The sequence below is a fragment of the Lasioglossum baleicum genome, chromosome 2 (assembly GCF_051020765.1).
Source record: "Lasioglossum baleicum chromosome 2, iyLasBale1, whole genome shotgun sequence".
In the NCBI taxonomy this organism is placed as follows: domain Eukaryota; kingdom Metazoa; phylum Arthropoda; class Insecta; order Hymenoptera; family Halictidae; genus Lasioglossum; species Lasioglossum baleicum.
Window position 1 is genome coordinate 12,674,276 of NC_134930.1, and position 24,423 is coordinate 12,698,698.

The window sequence follows — 24,423 nt, forward strand, 5'->3', positions numbered from 1 at the left end:
AAAGTGTGGTGGTTGTATGTGGTAGTCAAATGGATTTACGGCTGAATAAGTGAGTTTTTAATTCAATAAGTTTGTGCTTCTTCTATCGTTCGGGTAAAGTTGCCGATGATGTGGGTCCTCACCGATTTCGATGACTTTGAAATATGTTATAAATTCGATGTTTTAAATATCTTTTTCCTTTGAAATGAAGCTCATCGACATCGGCGAGGAGATAGTATGTACATCGATCGATTTACAAATACAAATTTTTACAATAATATCGTAAACTAAAGCCGACCGACAAAAACCGTCAAGGGAAATGTTGTTCAGAATCATGGTCTTGACAACATATCCAAACATTATCGAAATCGGATAGAAAATAGTACATCGATCGATTTACAATTACAAATTTTTACAATAATATCGTAAACTAAAGCCGATCGACAGAAACCGTCAAGGGAAATGTTGTTCAGAATCATGGTCTTGACAACATATCCAAATATTATCGAAATCGGATAGGAAATAGTACATCGATCGATTTACAATTACAAATTTTTACAATAATATCGTAAACTAAAGCCGATCGACAGAAACTGTAAAGGGAAATGTTGTTCAGAATCATGGTCTTGACAACATATCCAAATATTATCGAAATCGGATAGGAAATAGTACATCGATCGATTTACAATTACAAATTTTTACAATAATGTCGTAAACTAAAGCCGATCGACAGAAACTGTAAAGGGAAATGTTGTTCAGAACCATGGTATTGACAACATATCCAAAGCTTGTCGAAATTGGCGAGGATTCACATCATCGAGAAACTTTTGTTCGTTACGACATCGCGGCGTGCCACCGACACTCGGCTGCCGGCGCGCCGGGCTGCACGCGTCTAGCTCGCGCTCTGATTGGTCCGTGTTTTTCGTTAATAACTCGTTAACGAAACCGCGGACGACATTTTTTCAAAGGAAAATGTCGCTTGAAATGATCTCAGGAACCTCCCATTTTCGGCTCCGGACCTAATTTTGAGACACCCTGTAGACTCTGTTACGTGCTTCTATGTTTTTTTTCGATGATTTCTTTTTTTAATGAGCGATTGACGATTAACTTCATCAATCGATTGAATCAGTCCCCGATTTTTCAATGATTACCTTTTTTAATCAACGATTGACGATTAACTTCATCAATCGATTGAATCAATCATCGATTTTTCAATGATTTCCTTTTTAAATCGTATACATTAATCAATCAATCTTGATTAAAATTTTAATCGATTAATGCCCAACTCTGTTACGCGAGGCGTCTAAACAAGTTTTCACTTCAAAAAGTAATTAAAAAGCGTTGTCACTGGATTAGTACCGCGTTACTTTGAAGCAGTGAAAGCGTATCTGTAAATATGTTTAACTAATAAATAGCGAGTATAAATTACCGATGAATCAATGTATTTTGATGCGCGGTCATCAGAGAAACGTTACGCGGGTCTGTTAAACGCGGAGGAACCGAAGTGGCTGATTAAATTGGTATAAACAGCGACGAGTTGGCGCAAAGTGGAAGAGAGAGAGAGAGGCAGAGAAAAAGAGAGAGCTGTTTCTTTCCATGACGGAGCTCGTACGATCATATATTAAATAGAACGGAAATAACGAGAACTTCGGCGACTGAGTAATTTTCATCCTTCGAATAGCCATCTGAGAACGTACACGTGGATTGGTACGTGTGCATACGTGTGGTGGTGCGAGCCAATTATCAAGTGATTGCTCGCAGATTATAGGAAATGCAGTTCCACAAATGGGAGGTGTGCACTGGCACGTGTATGCGTCGCTACCAACACACATTCATGATTCTCCGCTTCCTCTGTCGTATCCTTCGTGAATTGCCTATCGGTGTTTGATGTCCGTCAACCGAGACCTCCCGAAATTGCAACTTGCAGGGTCTTTAAATATCAATTTCGTTGAAACGTGGAATTGAACGGGGCATTCAACTCGCAGGAACCAAGATAACCGGGCTGCGAGGCAAGGTGTATCGAAAATCGTCCCTCCAGAAACAAACGCGCGTCTTTCATCGGCGTACAGTGCAGTACAAAATGTGTTCGTATTGTATATGTATACAGTAACTGTGAATATAATTTATAAACTAGAACACATTTTCTGTTCATTTTTGCGATATCTTCAAGAACTCTTGCTCGTATATTTTTGTACATGTCTGATCGTATATGTTTGTGATGAGTAGACTATGAATTTTATGCATTTATGACAACAATGGGTAAGCACAATTTAAAGCAGTGGACATATTAAAAAGATTTAGAGACATCAGCGTATTGGTTTCAGCTTAATCAGATAATTGAAAGAAGAAACAAATGTTTATTTCGATCCTGTGTCTGGGAAACAATGCAAACATTTTTTAATTTGCATAAAGATCCGCAGTCTGCTACTTCTTATTTCACTTACGAATTTTAACTAGATATTTGAACCTGGCAATAACAATAAAAGAGAAGTCTAAGATAAGATGGTCATTCGCTCCTCTCTTTTTTTAAAGTTTAATAATTTCAATTTTTTATTATTTAAATATTGCTCGACCTATAAATTTACTTGAAAATGCCCGTTCTCCCACTACACAAATATTCGTGAAACGAAAATACGCAAGTGTATTTAACATTACACGGATTAAGATCCAGATTCGTTTATTACACGTGAAATAGGGGCGTCTAATTAATAAACGTGTACGGGGGAGAACCGGAGAAACCTAATTTATCTCGGGCATTCGGGGGCAGCTGTTTTCGTCGCAGAAGACACGGCTCCGCGTCCAGTTAGAAGGGGCTATAGGTTATTAGACGACCTGGTTCTAGCAAAGGACCGTGTCCAGCCTGTCTGCGGCAAGTTCCGCAATCGGTCTGCTTCTTCCCGTCTCGCTCGCGGCACAGATGCTCTGTTCCTCGGCGGAATGCTCTTTTTCCAGCCCGTTCCTTCTTCTTTCGGCCCCCGTCCACCCTCTCGCGGCCTCTCGCGCACTCTGGCGCCCTCTCGCTCGGCCTCTGTTTCCACGGTGCTTCCGGGTTTACCTCTTTCTGTACGGTCCGGTCGCTGCCTCAGCCCCTTCATCGCTCGCCACTCAGACTTCAATTAATTTCGCTGGTTCTGGACCGGCCGTTTTCCAATTTCGAGTTTCTCCGGTGAACGCGAAACACCGGCCCTCGATACGATGAAATGGTCGTCGAGCGAAGATCCGTTTGAACGTGTTCGGCGCACGTCGGTGTGCGCGCGCTCTTTTCCGCGTTCGCCGGAGCGCACACATGCCGGAAACAGGGTGGCGAGCAGCGACGGGACACCGACGGGGGGTGGCGGCGGTTAACGCGAAAAATTTATTACATATGCACCCCGTCGCGGTTTCGGGTTATAGCCCCACATAGAGCACGCAAGGGGAAACGTTTTTCGGCCGGATTAAAGCCCGGATTACACGCTGGACACAGGGAACGACCGGACACGGAAAAAGGACCACGACTCTTCGGGGCCATGCGAAACCTAAGAGCCCCGGGACGATTCCTGCGTATCTACAGACACAGCTCTCGTTAGCGCAAATTGAATGGCACGATCTTTTTTTCCAACCGCTAATCAAAGCCGGATTACCCTGCAAAACGGTCCTAAGGCATGCACGTTTGAAGACGACCCCGCAAGTTTCAACCGGAACTCTGAATGGGGAACACTGTCGCGTGAGAAGTTGACCACTTTTTGAAACGGCGAACGATTGCAGGACGAACAGAGTGAGATGGCCGAGATTATATGAAATAAAGTAATAAGTACACTGCTGGTCTTTACGAATTTATGGCATCTACAAATCTGAGAAGTGCAAGACGCAATGTCTCTTAAAAAAGAAATCAATAGCATTGTTCTTTCAGTTTTACCAGTATACAGGGTGTTAATTTTAACTCGAGCAGCTAAATTATTTCAGTTACTATTATATAAAAAAAGATAAGTAACAATGACTACGTAGGATGTACATGGTCTTAAGGCGTGCATCTGATGACGATGTAAAAATTGTTACTTGCATTTTTCAAACTGAGACTCATTTTTTCGCCTTCAGAGTCCCATCAAGTTCGTTGAACTCATCTTAACCCTTTCAAGGTAAGGTCTAACAACACATAAATAGTAAGGACAAATGAATTTCATAAATACCCTCGTTTTTAATAAATTTGAGATAAAGAATAACACAGGATAAAAAGTAAACAAACCGATCTAATTTTCTAATTTTTTCATATAAAAATTCTTTTCAAGTAGCTGGGGTCTCTGAAACACCACATTGCCTTGCAAAGGTTAAAATGACCTTCACAGGATTCCTTTTATCATCATCAGATGGACGCTTTAAAAACATGTGCATCCTATTTAGTCATTTTTTTCTTTCAATGGCAACAGATTAATTGGTGAATTAAGACTGGCATCGCTCTATTGATGATATTGAAAATGTTGCATATAGATATACAAAAATCCTTCCACGTTCCTGGATACAACTTGCCCCTTAAATGTCAACATGGTGCTTCTCTGTAATATATGACCGCACGGCAAAAATTTCTGATGAAATCTCGCTAAACTTTTCGGGCACGCACAGCGACGCTCATAAATTGCTCGATTCCGATATGCGCGAACTGAGGGAAAGTTTCATGGGAGTTCGACCGATATTCCCGACACGACGGTGTTTACTTGCTCCCGTAGATCATAAATGGAATTTAGGCCGGTTATGAGAGACGCCGATGCTGTCGACACGAAAGTGTGGTTTGTCAAAACTGTACGTTTGGTCGCTAAGATTTCAAGAAACTTTAATGATAGTAGTAGAAATCAATTAACGCGTGACACGACCCAAAATGTCGCACAACTTCAAGGCAGTTTAGTTGTTTAATCAAGGTAATCAATTATTCTGCATGTTGCAAATCCTAATAAAATTTAGTGTACTCGAATGTGTCATGACTAAACTCCGGATGTTTATGCAAAATAAGAAGTTTGTGCATCAATTGCAAATAATCTAATCATTTTAATGTGGTAGAAATAATATATTAATACTCTTAAAGTCTTTTAATATTTTCATTTTTGTTATAAATGCATAAAATCCGGAGTCTACTCATGATTTAACTGCGAATATTTAGAAAAATAAAAATTGTCCGTATTGATTGCAAGCTATGAAAGCTATATAGGCATTTGTTTCTCAAAAATAATACAACAGTATTTGAATATTTTCACGCGTTTGCATTTGAACTATCCGTTTTCATTATAAATGCATAAAATCCGCAGTTTAGTCATAACAATTGACTTCCAAATCTGTTCGAACAATTTGTAAAAATATATTTGTACAAAAATGACCAACTAATATTTAAAGAAACATTCTAAATTCTATTATTTCTCCCTCAGGACTTCTGTTTTTCTTCTACTTGTTCAGAAAGCCAGCGAGCCGAACATCATTTACTAGCAGGTACCTTCTGCGTCTCGTAACAATTAGTAGAAGAATTATTAGAAATTATAGCACGCATGTTTGCTATCATTTTGTACATCTACAGAAGTGTAGAAAAAAAAAGGAAACGAACGTTCGCGTTCCTTTGTCCCATTCTTTCGAGTAGGCTCGCGTCGCGTCGGTTTCAATGGCAGATAAATATCAGGAGGTCCTTGCACCTCTTCTAGTTGCGCGTTGGAGGAACGTTCGAGTTTTCTTTCGGAGTTGCGTGTGGTGTAACGTGCGGGTGTTTGCCCACGCACGTACGGGCCCACGCGATTCTTAATACGTGCCGCGTCAGCTGCGTAAAGAGCCTTAGGCTAGCCTTTGCGCGTACACGTGTGGGTTAGCCGCGTACACCCCCGTAGCCTTTGTCCGGCAGGATAATTGTCCGCACACGGCCGAGTATCGGCGTGATATTGGTGTCGGATTCTGCCACACCTTCGTCCCATTGTAAATCAATCGGTGCGGTGGTCCTCTGTAACTGAAGAGTCGCGCTTTCCGCGATACCCTGTTTCTTTTTAAGCACGCTTTCGCGAGACCACTGCACTGTTGTCCGAGCATTCGAACGACGCCGATATCGTACAGGACTTAATCCTTCGCACTTCGAATTATTTTTCTATTTTGTTGCCAACAATTCCCTATTATTTTATGCGTTTTATTTGAAACTTACTTCAAAGGACAGTTCCTGTACTGCTACTTATTTAAACTATATTTGTATAGCAATTTATATTTGTGTGAAACTTAGATTTGTTTTTAAGTAAAAAGTAAGACAAATAAATGAAGGAAGAACCAAATAGATATAAAAGCTCGTTTTGTTTACATTTTTCTTTGTCTAATGTGTTGAGTTACACTCGACAAACGAGTGCAAAGGGTTAAGGAGGTATTCTCATATAACGAATTCAAAAAATCGGCAAATATTGTTTACATAAATCGAAGGTATTTCAAAAATATGTACACAAAGTCTGAAATCTTAATTAATAGACTGCGGAGCTTCGTGCAAAATAAAACTCGTTTACTTCAACTGCCATAAACAAGGGCCAAGTAATAATTTCTTTCATTCTTTAATAATGTTCATAAACTGACTAATACATTGATGTCCTTAAATTTTTTAAATCTGTCCACTGTTTTAAATTGCAACTACCCATTTTTGTCATAAATGCATAAAATCCGCAGTCTATTAATAATGAAAATGTCGTTCGAACGTTTCTCGTTATACAGTCGGTCTCATATTTTATGGTAACTTTAAGAATAACCTCTTTTTATAAATAGGCCAAACGACTTCAGTTCTTCTGCCAAGCTCGATGGATTAAGATATAAATTGGTAAATAAAGCAAAATGTATATAATAGCTTTAAAATTCAAGAACAAAAACAGAAATTATTTTTGCAACAACCTAACATATGTGATGATAGATGAAATTAGATAAAATACGAATATCACGAATCAAAATGTGATTATAAATTAGTACTTATGTTGTGCAGGGCTATTGTGTGAATCTGAAATATTTTGATTTGTAATTCTATTGTATGTCTGGCGATATAATGAGCTCATAAATATCGAGTAATCATCGAAGAGGACAGAGTCGGCGACATCTATTCTTTAGAATAAACGAATAACTATTCACCATACCTTCGTTCTCGGGCGACAAGTTTATGTCTTCGCTTGTTCCGCCTCTACGTGCTGAACAAGACCGCCAAGCGTAGTCTTCCTCTCTTAGAAAATTATAAGTATTTTTACTATGATTGATACATCAATAAAAGTCTACTGTTTTTAATTAAATCGGGATTTATTTAAATGGACAATAACTATAAAGCCGATATTTCACGGTTCAATAAAATACAAAAATTTACTAATATTTTAAAATATAACATTGCGATACCCGTTAAATTCTTACACAATAAGTGGTTAGGGTGAAGTTGCAATACAGACTTCAACTATCTTTCGGTAGTGGAACTTATTTAATAAATTAATAAATCCCTACTTAGTTCCTGTACCGAACAATTACATCGTGAAGATGTATATATTTACATTAGCATTAGGCACCTAACTATACGCTTCTCGAAATTCTAATTAATAACATATACATAGTTGTCTTTTTTCATTTTCACTTCGCAAAATCGTAACTCTATAATAACAATTATTTACATGGCCATAATTTGCAGAATAAATAATAATGTATTCAAATATATACTTCGACGAGTTTGAACACATAATTAAATTGCAGATTTCTGCGCGAAATAAAAATTGCCTGCATTAATTACAAGTTACTAATGTTGATAATTTTAACAAGCTCAAAATAAAACAACGGTATTTTTTAATTTTTTAAATATTATTACAGTTTTACATTCCCACTACTCCCTTTCATCAGCCTTTTTTCTATTCGAGGAACACGAGTTTAGATTATAAGATTCAAAAGTCTTCAAGTACAGAACTTAGAGTTTACAGTGACATAATCGAATGTATGCTGCCACCTAGTAAAGCAATATTGCACTTACTAGTAAAACGAAAACTACATTACCAACTTACGGAAATATACAATTTTAAAGAAACAGAAGGAGTGCAAATTTTGCATTGCAAAAGGCCGCCGCCACCGACCAGATCTATTCTCATCGGTGTAACTGGTTCCGCTGAATAGTACAGGGGCTGGCAGTCGTCGGTGACCGCGAAACCACCGACTAGTATCACCGACGAGATATAAGGTTCTTAATGTTTACATTTGGTATTATTGTAATACAGTCTTCATAAATATATTATATTCGCTGTTCGAAGAATAGGCGCCGTATACGTGTGTAGTCTCCAAATGATATTAATTAACCACCCGTAGTAATAATGAAGTATATAGAATATCCAGTTCTTGCTAATACGCTTACATTCGTGAACTGTCGGTTACATGGGATGCGACATCGAAATGGTACAGGAGCACTTTGAGCCCCGCGAGACCGAGACCTAGACAGAAAAGCCCAATGTAACATGCAATGTATGTTTAAATTGTATTTCATTATTGTAACTCGTGTTTCAGTCACACAACAAGTCACAGACACTGATATATCAGTGGAATAGCGTCGTAGAAGGGGAAGGTAGAGTGGGGAGACAAAATCTGGTGACTGACTGACTCTCTCATCTCTGCCTCTCCATTATATAAAATCAAATCTAAGGCGTGTGAAGTCAGCTGTGAAACAACTTGTGATGACAGTGACGTATCACATATCATTTGATATTTTTCAATTCAATGAATTTGTAATTATTTGTACGAGTCATTAATGAATCAATTGACGCATAAATGATATTTTATATTAAATAACAAGACGAACCTAGAATTAATGAATGAATATTTGAAGGATCTAACAAATCACACATACAGTGCTGTATAACGTCACAAAAAAGAAAATTATAGGATGACAAAGTACATAAACATCTCGTATGTAGTGGAATCTTTACGAATGTGATTAACGGTTTGATGAAATTATTCCAGAATATAAATGATAGTTGTGGGAAAACCAGTATACAAACATTAGTGTTCCACTTTCTCAGTGATACTTAGTGAATATGCAGCTGATTCTTAAAGCAATACCAAATAGTTTGTCATTGTAAAAGTGCTGTTTTCACTTCTTTTCATAATCTATTTAAACATGTTTCCTACAATGTTCAATCTCCGGACAATTTTAGAAAATACTATAGGTAAACATTATATTTTATGTATATTCTTAAAGCATATTGTTTCTCAAAACTAGGAAAACATTGGTATTATTGATTTGTTGACAAATAATTGTACTGTTATACTTTCATGATTTCATTGAACTTTCCCCATTAATCTTCTTTTTAATACTACTTATAAGTTTGAATTATTTATACCTATTTGCATCTTATGTCATTCATTACTAGATTGCGGATCTTTATGCAATTATGACTTGAAAATTATCAAAAAATGCTAGGATATAAAATATGATAGAATTTAGTACGATTTTAATTTATTTTAGATCTAAAAAGATTACTATACACGGAAAATAAGATCCCATTTCATTCTAAAATTCATTGACAAAAATTGAAAATTGCAAAAACATCCGCAGTCTAGTCATTACATTTCATATTAATAATTGGTATACGAAATATTGTTTTTAGTTGAATATATTGATGTGGATTTTACACTTTGGCTATCATGGCTCTTAATGCCGCTTCTGATTACATTTTTACTACCCCTTGTGATCGTAGTATTATTGTATTTGACAGCATTAATTTTATATGTATATAAATTACATAGGTATGTATTTTTTAACTCAAATATAATAATCAAGTATACTAAATCAAATCTTTGATAAATATGTGTAATCTTTTTCCATAATAGAGCTAGATTAAGAAATGCATATGGAACTGATTGGAGAAATGCAGCTCGTAATGTAGTAGCTGCAGTTTGGGATGCACATGGTTGGATATGGTATGGTATGTTGTAAATTCGGTGCCATAATTTTGTTGCTACATATTAAATGCATGTATATGGTTCATTCTATTTATATTTTTCATAGGGTACGAGGTAGTTGGATTGGAAAATATTCCAAAAGATAAACCAGTACTTTTTGTATATTATCATGGGGCAATTCCAATAGATCTTTATTATTTTATAGCAAAAGTGTTACTTTTAAACTCAAGATTGATACATTCAGTGGCAGATAGATTTCTTTTTAAATGCCCCGGATGGTCCATAATTTCCGATGTTCTCAAAGTCATTCCTGGTACTATACAGACATGTTCTAATATTTTAAAAGAAGGTAACATGCTTGCCATCTCACCTGGTGGCGTATATGAAGCTCAGTTTGGAGATTCTTATTATCAGCTGATGTGGAAGAAACGAGTAGGTTTCGCAAAGGTCGCATTAGATGCCAAAGTGGTATGTTATTTTATTGTTATATGTTTTTTTTTTTTGTACTCCAACTGCTTTGAAACATTAACATTCTTGTAACAGTGCATAATACCTTTCTTCACAAGAAATGTTAGAGAAGCATTTAGAAGTGCAAGTTGGGGTAGAAGAATGTGGTTGAGAATATATGCTGCAACAAGGTTTCCTTTTGTACCTATTTATGGAGGATTTCCAGTTAAATTGACAACATATGTTGGTAAACCAATCCCATATGACAACTGTCTTACGCCAGATGAGTTACAGTTGAAGGTACTAAAAATAGGAAATCATGTACATACTATGGTTTTTCGAAAAAAGGCACCTGAAATATAGTTATAGTCGTAATAACTATCTTCCTGTGCTGCAAGTTTGAAATAATAAAAAAGGGTTGGATAGATATTATAACTATGAGCATGTAGTAGGCAACCTTTTCTTTGAAAGACAAACCATAACAAGAATGACTAAATGATAATAATGTACCATTACTTTTAGGTTGCGGATGCACTGAATGATTTAATAAAAGAACATCAGAGAATACCTGGAAGTATATCATTAGCCTTGCTGGAAAGGATATGTGATATAGATAAGAAGAAATCATAGCTCCATTTACTTCAGTATTACGACACCAAGTTGTTCAAATAACTTGGCGAAGAAGCATTTAAAAATTGTTACATTGTTTTTTTGACCTTCTAAATTTTGCATTTCTTAAACTGCGGTGCTGATTATTTTTTCTATTAATTATTAATGATGATGATTTTCTCCATCTTAAGTTACATTCGAATAACTTATATGTATAGTGACAACTTTACACCAGTGGAATTGTACGATACTTACTTTTTTAGAGCATAAGAACACGTATGTCTATTTAATTATCAAATAGATATTTTATAAATTTTACCGTAATTAATGATACAAAGTACTAGATTAATATATTTATTCCAATCTAGATAAATTTTGAATAGATATATTTATCTTTGTACAGTATGTTCGTCAACAGGCAAGAGAAAATTTACAGGATATAATTTAAAATTTAAGGTATGAAATTTAGTCATTCACAGGGTGAATTTTAATCGTTAATAAAATATACTCGAGAAGAAAGTCTTGTTCTGAAGAATCATATCTTAAATTTTCTTTTACCTTTTGTAGAACACTCTGTACATTTGTCGAAACAAGTTGTATAAATATTTATAATTTATAACTTTACAATTGTTGGAACTTTTTTATTTATTATAAAAATATTTTCTATTATGTACTTCTGTGGTACAGTTATGATTCATCAACGATTCCGTACATAACATATCGTACTTAACCGAGTTGTTCTATTTATTAATTTTTTACATGAAATAATAAAATATAGTATACAAACTAATTTGTAAAGATTTCATTCAATTTATTGCAAGTACGTGTACGACATTCCATTAGGAAATCGATAAGCCGATTGTTCGAAAAGTATTCGTATAATATGAGGAACGTTTAAATTTGCCACAATCGGAAATATTGGCATTGATCGTTGCATGTTACCGGAAGTAATGAGATACTAGCGAACCTACCGGCGGCTTTTTCAGTTAAAATTTCTTTCCCGAGGGTATCTGCGGATACCTTGTTACATATATTCAACGAACAGCAGTGGACTGGCATCGTTTTTTTACAGCCATAAGGACCACGTTTATGTGAATTCTGCTTACCGGTACAAACCGCCCGAGTTTGCGTAACGAAATTTACTCGTCTCTTCACAGAAGAACTGATTTCAGTGACAGAAAATACGTAATCATGGGCGTGGATGTAGAAGTTCTTTCTCCTGGGGATGGTAATTATTCCGTGTTCGATATTCTGCGTTTCTTCGCTTTTCTTTTACTATTCCCGTTGCTCCTTGTTTGATCTAAAACCCTTCCATTTATTTACATCTCGTTTCATTTCGATTACATTTTCTTACTTGTATCTTGCTTAAAATATATGCCGCAGTGGCATCAACGCGGATTTATTTACAACCTGAAATTCTATGAAAAGCATGCCCCGTCTACGGTCTCTTCCAAATAAGGTGACTTCGGGTATTTGTTAGCATGCTCGACGAATCTATTAAACCTTAATCATCCTTATTTTTCATTTATAATGCGAGATCTCCCTGAATAATGTTTCATATGTGCAGGTCAGACATATCCGAAAAAAGGACAGACTGTAGTTGTTCACTATACAGGTAGGTAAAAACGTGTTTATAAGAATCTGCATATTGAGTTGTACGTTGAAAATAAACTGTACAAATAATCAATATCTTCTTTTAATACTCTGAAATAAATATCAAGAACAAAAATACATTATTGAACTTCTTTTATAAATAGTTGTATAATTGCTACTGATCAGGCGAGCCACAAGATTATAATCGAAGTCTTATAGAATATGTTCTATAAAAATTTTAACTGTATTTATTAAATGTCTAATAGGCACCCTTGACAATGGAAAAAAGTTCGACTCTAGCAGGGACCGCGGGGTGCCATTTAAATTCAAAATAGGTAAGGGAGAAGTTATTAAAGGGTGGGACCAAGGAGTTGCTCAAATGTGTGTCGGAGAGCGTGCTAGGTTAACTTGCTCACCAGACTTTGCCTATGGTAGCCGAGGACATCCTGGAGTATATCCTTTTTAATATGAAATAGATATTTACAGTATAGTAGACACTATTAAATTTTGATCTGTTTTTTTTTTTAAAGAGGACTGTTTATAGCTATAATAGGTGTCTATTCCATTTGTACTAGTATAGATTCGTAATATGGAAATGAAATAAACACCTATTATTACTACAAACATATTTCAAATGTTTTCTTTCAAAAAACAAGGTACAAGTATGATAATTCTAAAAGTTTGGCTCCAGTCATTCATGAAGTCTTTACTATTTGTTCATATTTTAACCCTTTACACTCTTTTGTCGAGTGTGACTCGACATCAGAGAAAGAAAAATGTAAATGGAACAGGCTTTTATATGTATTTGGTTCTTCCTTTATTTAATTTCTTATTTTTTAGTTAAAAACAAATATAAGTTACAACAAAGTTTGAGAGAGCTATATATATTTAATATAATTAGTAAACAAAATTGTCTAAAATAAGTAGCAGTCAAGGAACTATCTGTTGAAGTAAATTTCAAATAGAGCACTCAAAATAATAGGGAGTTGTTGGCAATAAAATTTAAAAATAATTCGGAGTGCAAAGGGTTAATATGTTGAACTAATCATTTCAGTATAAACTTTTTGAATTATTATATAGGAAATACATTTTGTTATATTCTCCTTGACAAAGACACACGATCCCACCAAATGCTGTTCTTGTCTTTGACGTGGAGTTGTTGAAGGTGGAGCCTTGAAGAGTTTTCCCATGGTATACTGAATTGACTACACACATCAGAACCACTGATAATTAAACGCTTCAAATTGCATTACCTTAAGTAGTCATTGTACGATTGGTATGTCTTACATACTAACCTTAATTCGATTGCTCATAAGAATGAAACAAAAATTTCAAACATTAATTTTGTGTTCCACTATTGCACGATTATATAATAAGCTATAAACTACAATTATACACAAACGCCCAACGACCGACCGATACGGAATATGTGAATACCTGTTGTATTCTTTTATGCCTTAATAAGATTATCCCTTCACATTACTCGATTTGATGCTAATCTATAGCACTCTTATTATGAGTAATTGAATTAAATAAATCTTAAAACGTTTGATATATAATCTGACATCTGTGTTCATTCCAATTACTTAGTACTTGGTAAACAATCACCTGGATATTTTGTATAAAATCTTGCAATAATGCAAAGAAGAATGATTGTACTGATATTGTAATAGATGGACCTTCATATGCAAAAATTCAATAAATTGTCTTGTTTTAATTGCTGAATGTATTTATTAGCCTACGAGTAACATTTATTCTCCGAAAAAATGCTTAACGGTTTCAGATCGAATTTGTAAAAATTCCACATTTTTACAATGTTTACACCCTTGTTTCTTTTTCCATGTATACATTTTAATCTCGCCTTCTACAGTTTTGTACAATTTACATTACTGATGTGCAAAAATAAAGCAAGTTTTGTCGATAAAACGATATTTCGGCGTGTTAGTATTCTGTTTATCAGTAATGTCAGTGACAGAAAAATTATCAGCAATATTACTTCACCCAGGTCACGCAAATATAAACAAGCGGGAAAATTAAGCATCAATATTGCTTTACACAGATCACGCAAATATAAACACAGTATGAATTGCGCCTCACTAATTACATAATATCATAAATTACAAATCGCATTTTCCGTTGCCTTCGTAGTATTTATACAAATTATAGTACACAAAATTATATTAAAAAACGCGATAATGCTTATTATGGATTACTTGAACCTTTGGAACAAACTATTGTATAAGAACACAGTTGTTCATACTTCTATGAACTACAAATAAATATATACATTTACATTATAATTCGGTATATGCATTGAAGGTATCAAAATGCATTATGTGTAAAAAAACCTATTTATGCTCCTTCCATGTAAATATATAAATAAGATAAATAAATCGTTGTTGGTACGTAATAATTGCTATAGCGTACAACTTATTTATGGTATAATTTCATCATCATATGACGGCTTAATAAACAAATAATTCTGGGAAATGTATTTCGTAAGCTGGCGCCTGACTCGGTTTGGTATCTGTCGGTGGTCCGCCTGGTTGAGACGTATTACGAGGATCAACGGCTAACGTGTTAAATATTTCTGATAATTTACTTTGGAGAACGTCATGCTGTAAAATGATCAAATATATTAGTAGTAATTCATATATTTCACGAACAAAACATTGTTCCACTCAGACCTGGACAAATTTCATTTGAAATGATATTTCAAAAATGATCAGAGGCATGGAAGTAATTATAAAATAGAGTAACGTGTTATTTGAAATATTATTATATATTACATGTTATTTCCGAAGTGCCCAGGTTTGATTCCATATATCAATTATATACGTTTCCATACCTTTGGTTGGGTTTTCGACACCAAATCTTGGAATGGCGCATTTCTAAAGAAATGCGACAATTGCAATCGCTTTTCTTCTTCTATTACGTGATTATTGTTATTCTCCGTTAGAATCCTCTTCATACTTTCGAAAGTTAGCTCTTCACCTGGTAGCTTCTGTGATATGAAAGTGTTGATGAAATTAGTGAAAGATTTTGAAAGTATATTAGGATTATAAATAAAATTGACATACCTTCTGAACTCCAGGAGATGAGCCACCACTGTCCAATTCTGGACCACCCGAGTTAATATCAGCTAACGAATTTCGTCCAGCACTGTCTACCCATGAATGTCTAGGAATAGTTGATTAATAGGATTAATTTTTCATTATAAATTTTGACAATATAAGAAAACAGTAGGGACAACCAAAAGTATGTGAATAGTACCGATGTTGTAAAGAAGTACTGCTGTAACCAGACCCCTGCTGCAGTTTCCCACTATCGAGGCCTGCTCCTTTCAAACATTCACTTAGAACAGTTTGATCAAGTAATAAAGCTGGTGCTAATCTAGTTGATAAACCGGGATCATATTGGGACAGCAAATCGGGCAAAAGATGTGGCGCTTCTTTTCGCCGTGCTTCCAAGATCTTAAAATGTTTAAACAACGATGATTATTATATTGCAATCTGTTTTTTCAAAGAAGAGACCGGAGCTACGTCGATCGTCATAACAGCTGTCCATATGTTCAGCTGTGCTTACTTAAAGGCAGATGACATACGAGTTATAGGAATAGTATGGACATCTGTTATGACTGCACAAAGCATAAGGGAACGAATTGAATATATTAAATAAATTGGAACTCACTTTGTTTGTATAGTCCATGAGCGAAGTAATATTACAAACATAAGATATCAATACCAGTAAGCTGATGACAATACTGTGTAAGTTAAATTTGAGCGAAGTACTGATTTGGCCACTCGTTAAAGCTATATCTTGAAGACTCAATACTAATCTTAACAATTCCAACACAGTTTCTTCCGAAGCTAATTCTACAGCGAGTAACGCTAATGTTGTGTAGATAGACTCCACGTTCTCCACTGTGTTACTTGAGAGTTCTAATGCTTCGTATAACGCTAAATAAATTTCAGGGCCATGTTTTCGAATGAAGATCACATCTGGTCTGGATGCTTTTTCAATAGTAAGGTCAAGGGACCCGATGTTTACTCTGTTTAACAGATACGTGGTAATTGATTATTTATAATTATCAAGACAATGCGAAATTGCAGAGACTAAATCTCTACCAGTGCTTTAAGAACAACTTACGTGGGCTTTGCAAGTTTCGTAATGTTTAAATGTCTGTCGATTAAAGTATGAAGGATCTTTTGTACTAAAAGTCGCATTTCAGCATCTGCTGCAAGCGACATTCTTAACAACGGTTCCAAAAAGCTTTGCGGGAATGTCGTATTCAAATGTATGGTTTGATATTTTGTGCCAACCTGGAAATAAGTAAAAGCGTGTTTAGAAATAAACATATTACATCGTGAATTTTGTCATTTGTTTCTAATGTAATAATTACTTTCAAAAGAGACTTTAGAAGAATACTTTGGAGTAATACATCTCCTTTGCCAACTGAAACTGCACGGTCTGGTTGACTGTACGGAACTTTGCTCATAATAAACATCATAATTTCTATCTTTTGATAATCTGGAAGATGATTTGCAAACTCTCCTAGACCATTAATAAGGGCCTCCTGATACAACTGTTCATCACTGCTAGACGACTGGTTTCTTGTTACACTGATTCGGAGATGAGTTAGAAGGGAGTTTATTATCTCCAAAACAGAAGGACCTTGAAAAAGGAATTGTGTATTAAAGAAATAGTTAAAATTAATTAAATAGATACTATCAGAGTTTTGTTCTTCGAAATTTACCAACGCTTTCACCGGCTGCAATGGAAATAATTTTAGATAAAGTATCTGCGATACTGGTTCGTATTTTTGGGGATGACTTCGAATGATCATTAAGATGATACATTAGAGCCTCGACAACTGTATAAGAATATTGAGACTAAAAACAAAGACATTAATGATTTCATACGTTCATTACATATTGTATTTGGGTGGCTCAATATATTAATTTCCACTAACCTGAATGGAAAACATAATTATTCTGAAAGTATGAATTGCAAAATAATTGGGAACCCATAATTGGTGATTATCCAAGTGTCTGTAAATTATATGCTTATTATATTATATATATAGATTATTGTAATGTTTATATAAAAAATATAAACACAAATGGCAGTTGGAATTATTTAGATCAATATTTATGCACCTCAATACAGGCCTAATAACACATCGAATGTGACCAAAGGATGCCCGTCCAACAAGTTCTCGCATACATGTTTCTGCGAATTGTGGTGGATCAGTTCGTTCTTCTGTTGGATTATCTGGTGTTGCATCTTCTTTAGTAGAATATCTGTCAGAACAAAATTGTAGAGATAGAATCATCATTCAAAAATAACATGGTATTTAATGTATCTCAAACTCCCTTGAATATATTACCTCGAATTTTGCATATTATACAATAACGAAGGAACTATTTTATCCATATGTACAGGTTCCCAAATGTTTTCAACTAAATCATCCGAAAGTGTCTTCCTCACGACGCCCTACATATTAATTTTTAATTAATCAATGGATTTCAAAATACTACTTTCAGTTTTTTTTTTAACTACTTATTTGCATATCTAGTCATTACAGATGCATTAAGTTTGAAGTATGATAACAAATATAATATTTTTAATAAAATCCTGCCTGCAATCCTTGAATGCCAGCCAGTTGTATTTGCTTGCGGATCCCAGAGTCATCGTGATTGGAGTGGCACATTGCAGAGTACTTTGATACAAAGAAATCGTAACGTGTGTGATAAGACGGCGTATCTTGCTCGATGTTGGCAAATCGGACAAACTAGAAGAAGCCAGGACTTTGTTCAACTGAATTCAAAGATGTCAAAAGTACAATTACTTTGTGCATTAATAAAGAATAATAATAATACAACTCATAAAAACACATTCAATTTTAGCAAACATATTATCATTTAATAATCGTCATTGAAACTTACAGACTGTGTCGCTAATATCTGTAACTGCGGATCCGTTGATTCTAATAACTTTTGTATCATTTTTAAAAAGCTTTCAACAAATAAATTCAATGTTTGAGCATGACATGCCAGTAAAAGAATATCCATTGCTTCCATAGCGATAATAACAAATCCATTTCTTCTCCTGTTAATACATGAGACAATTATATTAATCTTATTGCTAAATATAAATGAAAACATTTACATTGTTGTATACAAATGAGATTTTATATAAGATTGAAAGACGTACAATTATTTTCATGACTATTCCATAGTATGGTAAACAAGGACTCGCGTCCATCATATGAATGTGCACTTTTTGCTCAATTTACATAATTCTGTATTATTTGCATAATTGATATTATACCTGTAAATATCTCTGGAAGCTCTTTGAAATAAGTACTCTCCGATTCTATCTAGTTTTTCGGGACTGCTTAACGAATAAAAGGTCAACTTTTCCATGTTAATCTTGACTAAACCATCCTATTCATAGAAAAAATAGATATTCATATGAATTATTCTAACAAATATTAATACAATATAACGCGTTTATAAATAATAAACTTGTACCTCTGTTTTATTATTGTAATAATAAGAAATTTATACAAAACCATAACAATTTTTAAAAAAATTATTGACTTTTACCTTTAATAAGCAATTAAGATATGGTATAAATGGACAATAATTCTCTATCACGAGAGTATTCATGTGTATTAAAGGAATAATTTAATTATCTTCTATGATTTATTAATGCAAATGCACATAATTTGTACAGAACACCTACACATGTGTTTTGTCTTTGTAAGTAACAATGAGAACAAAAAACCATTAGTTAAAAAATGTCAAAATAAGTGTAGTATGTACACTTCTTGTGAAACTCGTGTAGAACTGTCAATACTGTTGACGTTAGTTCCATAGATATGCGATGTGAATTATATAAGATACAAGTACTATATAACTTTCGATTTCTGTCTTGAAATAGTGATGTGAAAATTGTGCAATCATCTGTATAATATATAAATAACAACTAACTTTACCTGTGGATTCACTGGAAAAATATTGTCGACGAGTCTTTTATATCGTGGTCGTAAGGCAGAACAGCACCAGCAACAACCTAATGACAATTGAAAGAAGATATACATAAATATAAAACAGAACGCTGTGAATTGTGTAAAACTACCGACGGACATCAACGAAATAGAGTCGAGAAGATTAATTTGCAAAAGAATCACAATTGTTAAAATGGAATTATGATATTTACCAAACATTTCGACAAGATCGAACCACTGCAATACAGACGAGCAGACTTCGATCGACTGATATTATCAATGGACTGTAATTTTGAACTACTGAAATCGCACATTCGCATCAACATATTATAATCTCAATTCGTCTACCGGAAATTCAGAATTTACGTAGAAACGTTTATTATTATCACAGTGTTGATATTGGTTTTTGCGCTATAATTAAATATTTTGTAAAATAACAAAATACGTACGAAAATTGAGCAATGGATTGATGCACCATCTAGCATCAAAGAATAATTTGAGTAACTTAAAGCGATGATCCATAGATGGCGTTATGGATTCATTCGGTAGATTCCTGTATTGTCAAGATGTCGATAATGTACATAAATTTTGTTAAGTAGTTTTGGACCCATTGTGATTGAATTGCTATTGTAAAAACAGATCCAAATAAACCTTCAAGGAAGTTAAATGTTAATTTATTTGAGACCGTTCCCTACATTCGTTGTAGCGACGTTATCTGCGGAGCAAAGGCGCGTACAATTCAAATTACAAATTTGAATTTTCAATTTTAGCTACATACATATTGCGTTCACATCCTTCTTAATTATTTATAGTGTGAATACGTATTAGTTTCTGAAAGATTTCGGGATTTTCAGTTAGTTGAGAACAGTTTTTTTTGCATTACAATTAATATTCCCAATTTACTTTTCAATAAAAATTGCTACTATGTTATTGTTAACTCAGAGACAAAATATAGGAATAGACCTAACATTCCAACAAATAAAATAATTTGTTTTATTTATGTTTTTATATGGCTTCCATATGTTGCTATTTGATGGCACCACCATTCACTCTTTCTCATCACCGGCGAGCTTTAATGTTTATTATCGTTAAAATAAAAATTCCAGAGCTTTTCCATCGGTTGCAAAGTGTAGTTTTAATTGTCAATTTAATTACTGCTGTAAAATTTTAATGAAGATGATCACAAGTATTTTTAAAGGGATAGACTATTTAAAGGAAAGTAAAAAGCCCAAACGGTAATATTAAAATAATGCGTATAAACACGAGCATGTCAGTCGCCGGTAATTTGGATCTTGTAAGATAATGTTATAAATATTAAAATAATTTCTCTTTATGTTTTCCAATACTTTCCTCAGGCATGAGTGGGAGGAAATGTATTTCCTTTTATTTAATGAAACGTTCATGGCATTCAAGGAAAATGCGAGAATGCCCGTCAACTAAAGTAGCATAAGACAAGATATTCCGAATGTTGACACACGGCTTCGGAAATCAATAATAACCGCCTGTTCGCTATTGCGATATTTCGCACGTGGCAGCTACATAAGATATATTTTAACGTTATTTTTAACTTGGTAATTTAGTTGTTGGAAATTATGGATTGTTTAATTTGAAGTTACACGAAATTGTAAAACAAAAATATGGGTGCAAGAGACGTCTTTATTTAGTACCACATAAAGTGTGGATTTAAATTTTAAATTGAAGGCTCTTGTTTTTAATGTATTCGAATTTAAACTTCACTCTGGGAGAGAACAATTATCTTATATTTTAAATAAATTCCGAGGACGTGGATACACATTTTCAATTTATTCCTACCACAGGGACAATTCTAATCGGTAAAACAAGTTCTTCCCTTGTTCTATTTTTCACATAAAAACCCACAGTGTGCGCACAACTGTTTCAACGCGATCCTTGTACACAAAGTCCTAAATGGCAATTAACAATTTGTACGATTAGCCTTAAAGTTTATACGATCAACGAAATTTCGATTAAAATATGATCTTACTCACAGCCAGGGTCAGTGCACTTCTGTATGACGGACTCAAAGACGTCCGGCACTTCCGTTTCGAAGCAACATCTGATCATAGCCATTTCTGCAACCCTCCACGTGTCCCATAGATGGTTTTATCCGAAAGTGACACTAACACGGATGTTTCACGGTTCTGCTTGAACGGAATCGACGGGACATCTTTCGCGAAAGATTTGAGGGTAGAAGACGTGTCCAGGAGAACCGAGGCTGGCGATAGGAGAGCGACGGCGACGCTCGGCGTCGCGACATCCGTGCCCCACTAACCTGCATTCGACGCACGAGGGCACCCTTGACAGTACTTTCCCTGACTACGTCACGAGGCGAGCACGCGCCTGTGCGAAGGGTTGCCGAAGCGAGAAAGGGCGACAGACGGGGTGGGCGAGCTTGTGGCGCCGCTCCGAATAAGTGCTGTCCTCTTCATGGTCGTGGCTCGCGTAAATCAATGCCAAAATAGGGTAATGTGTAGGCAGAGCTGGCTAAAATGGTATTTCAAATAGTAAATAGTATAAATAACCCTATTCGTTTTTAACTACGCGTACCACTTTGAAAATCAAATATTTGTGAATATATAGTATTTTATACTTCATGAAAACAGTATTTTATTTGAGGATTTCTCTAGGATCGTCTTAAAACATTTTATAATTTCCTTTCTTTATTTTAAACATCTTTACTGGGAATAATGATTCCTATTGTTTTCTAATAGCAAGATACATTGTATGTTTGCATTATGTCACAAAAAATCGTGGTAGAAACCTGCTGTGTTGTCACAAATATTATAGTATACACATAATAATCCAGATCAGTCAGATAAAAATCAACACTCTTCAAATAATTATTTTCTTTATTTATCTAACTATTTTCATAAAGTATAAAATACTATTTCACAAATATTTGATTTTCAAAGTTGAACGCATAGTTTAAAATAAATAGATATTTACTATATTTACAATATTTACTATTTACAATAGTAAAATTATTTCGATAACACCTCGTTAACTATTAGATTTAGGACATACTCAATATATTCAATAGATTCGTGATATAGAAGGTAGTTCATTCCATATAAAGAAATCAAGGTGATCTTGAAATTTCTGGAACGCCTTCACCCATATAAAAAATATCTGCATCACAATATTTCTCCCTCTGTACCGTGCATGTTTCGTTATATATCATTTGTTCATATTATTACAAATAGCGGAAATATTTAAAGTGATCAAAAGTTATTATGTTACATCCTGTACATACATATATGTATATACTATACATTTTATATGTTTAGCAGGCAAGAGAAAGGTGTTTTTGAAGAAACCGTTTTGAAATCGTTTCGAATCCTTTTATACAGGTAAAATTTGAAGTTCAAAAGTTGCGTGAGTCAATGATACACAGTAGAGTAGAGGTTCCATAATGGGTGCCACAAGCGAGTGGGCCCATCTGGCTGACCCACACGTTCAACCATACCAAAGACGGCGAGGACATTGGATCAGTGTCGATGACGTCACCATTCATCGGCGATAACAATTAACTCTATTATATTGCTGTAACTCTAATTAGACTATAATTAAACCAATCTGTATACGACAAACTTCTTAATTATACAATTCGACAATGTATAGAGTGTACAAAAATGAATGGTCATCCGAAGTTACAAAGTACATATGATCGAAAACCTTATATCCATTTTTTATACACAAAAATACTAATCCTACATTATAAAATACTATTGTATAGCATAGGCACTTACTTTGTCAGAATCTTTTGTTCCTCCGTCGAATCCACACTGCCATTTACGTAAATACGTCGTAATACATAACTGTGAAGCACAAAACACCACATTTCTACATAATCACTAAACACTAGAAAGCACACTTTACGAAATTGTGACAGCGATCGACAATAATACTCGCGATTGTCGCCTCGGTTTTTTCGTGAATGGTTAAGGTTGGATTTATGTGGGGAAATGTAACCTTTGTTAATTGGACGTGGATGTGTCAGAAGAACTTTAAGGGGGTTGGCTACCCTCTTAAGGCTGAGGCGTGGGAAACTGTCAAAGAAATTCCTTTTCGTATAGTCTTCAGGTGTCAATGGTGTGATAGTGTGATTTATGAGTGTATGTCTGCTCGTCGCTTCAGCGTCTATCTGTCGGGGATGAAGTTGTCAAACGCGGGGGTTGTAAAATAATCGGAGAGTTCGGAGCCAACGTGTTTTTTTGCCTTTTGTTTGATTGTTTCACGTCGCTTTTTCAACTGCTATGGTTATTAAGCGACGTGTTTGTTTTGCCTGCTATGCCTTTCAGGTTTATCGCCAGTAGTCGGGCCTTTGTGGCCGTAGTAATCGTAAGAAAAAATCTTGAAAAATCAATATCACCTTGGGTACGATTTTTTTTTGTTTCAATCGATCAACCCTGATCGAATATACATTGTATGATGTGGGAGCAGAGTTTTCGCGAGGAAATCGCATTAAGATCGCAGAACTATTTTGATATTATCGTGTTGACTTAAAAAAAAATTTGTCTCATCAACACGGTCAGGTAGACTGTAGTAGTACGCTTTTGTCTGTACACGTGTAACTCCACACAATAAAATTTTGCTAAAAAACTCCAACACCTTATATCTCGATAACAATTTGTTTGCGACATATGATTCCTTTCAAACTTTTTCTATACTCGATGGGTGGAAGGTGTTAATGTGTAAAAAACCAACAACAATTTTCTTTGATGCAAAAAATTTTTGCGGCAAGATTAAATTGAATAACGCAAATAAAATATCCTGCCAATATAGTTTTTTACAGTTCTTTTATGTAGAGGTTCATTTGTACATTAGAAACTTATAGTTTCCTGGACATGAGAAACACATGAAACACATTATTACTA

General features: G+C 34.7%; 3 protein-coding genes across 9 annotated transcripts; 2 read left to right on the plus strand and 1 right to left on the minus strand.

Moving 5' to 3' along the window:
• The first annotated feature begins 8,088 nt into the window (after positions 1-8,088).
• On the plus strand, positions 8,089-12,062 carry LOC143216407 (DGAT1/2-independent enzyme synthesizing storage lipids). 5 transcript variants are annotated; one of them, XM_076439426.1, is made up of 7 exons: positions 8,475-8,853; positions 8,923-9,128; positions 9,570-9,708; positions 9,793-9,887; positions 9,971-10,332; positions 10,408-10,611; positions 10,834-12,062. In XM_076439426.1, exons 2-7 carry the CDS (start codon positions 9,080-9,082, stop codon positions 10,939-10,941), a joined length of 957 nt encoding a protein of 318 aa, XP_076295541.1. In that variant the 5' UTR covers positions 8,475-8,853; positions 8,923-9,079; the 3' UTR covers positions 10,942-12,062. The 5 variants fall into 5 exon arrangements, with proteins under 5 accessions (XP_076295548.1, XP_076295541.1, XP_076295530.1 ...); XM_076439433.1 differs by lacking the exons at positions 8,475-8,853; positions 8,923-9,128 and adding an exon at positions 8,089-8,427; XM_076439415.1 differs by having other exon boundaries at positions 8,475-9,128.
• Positions 11,899-21,826, minus strand: Stma (Protein EFR3 homolog stmA). Of its 3 annotated transcripts, none has more exons than XM_076439382.1 (16): positions 21,535-21,826; positions 19,517-19,593; positions 18,847-18,962; positions 18,462-18,624; positions 18,155-18,307; positions 17,903-18,009; positions 17,673-17,816; positions 17,486-17,564; positions 17,270-17,405; positions 16,916-17,187; positions 16,663-16,835; positions 16,204-16,564; positions 15,787-15,986; positions 15,594-15,693; positions 15,362-15,517; positions 11,899-15,131 (listed from the first exon to the last, which is right to left on the minus strand). In XM_076439382.1, exons 1-16 carry the CDS (start codon positions 21,614-21,616, stop codon positions 14,979-14,981), a joined length of 2,472 nt encoding a protein of 823 aa, XP_076295497.1. In that variant the 5' UTR covers positions 21,617-21,826; the 3' UTR covers positions 11,899-14,978. The 3 variants fall into 3 exon arrangements, with proteins under 3 accessions (XP_076295497.1, XP_076295504.1, XP_076295514.1); XM_076439389.1 differs by lacking the exon at positions 21,535-21,826 and adding an exon at positions 19,741-21,469; XM_076439399.1 differs by lacking the exons at positions 19,517-19,593; positions 21,535-21,826 and adding an exon at positions 19,125-19,481.
• On the plus strand, positions 12,005-14,230 carry Fkbp12 (peptidyl-prolyl cis-trans isomerase Fkbp12). The gene is made up of 4 exons (XM_076439463.1): positions 12,005-12,148; positions 12,488-12,535; positions 12,780-12,966; positions 13,633-14,230. The coding sequence occupies exons 1-4, from the start codon at positions 12,112-12,114 to the stop codon at positions 13,688-13,690; spliced, it is 330 nt and encodes a 109-aa protein (XP_076295578.1). The 5' UTR covers positions 12,005-12,111; the 3' UTR covers positions 13,691-14,230.
• Positions 21,827-24,423: the final 2,597 nt, after the last annotated feature.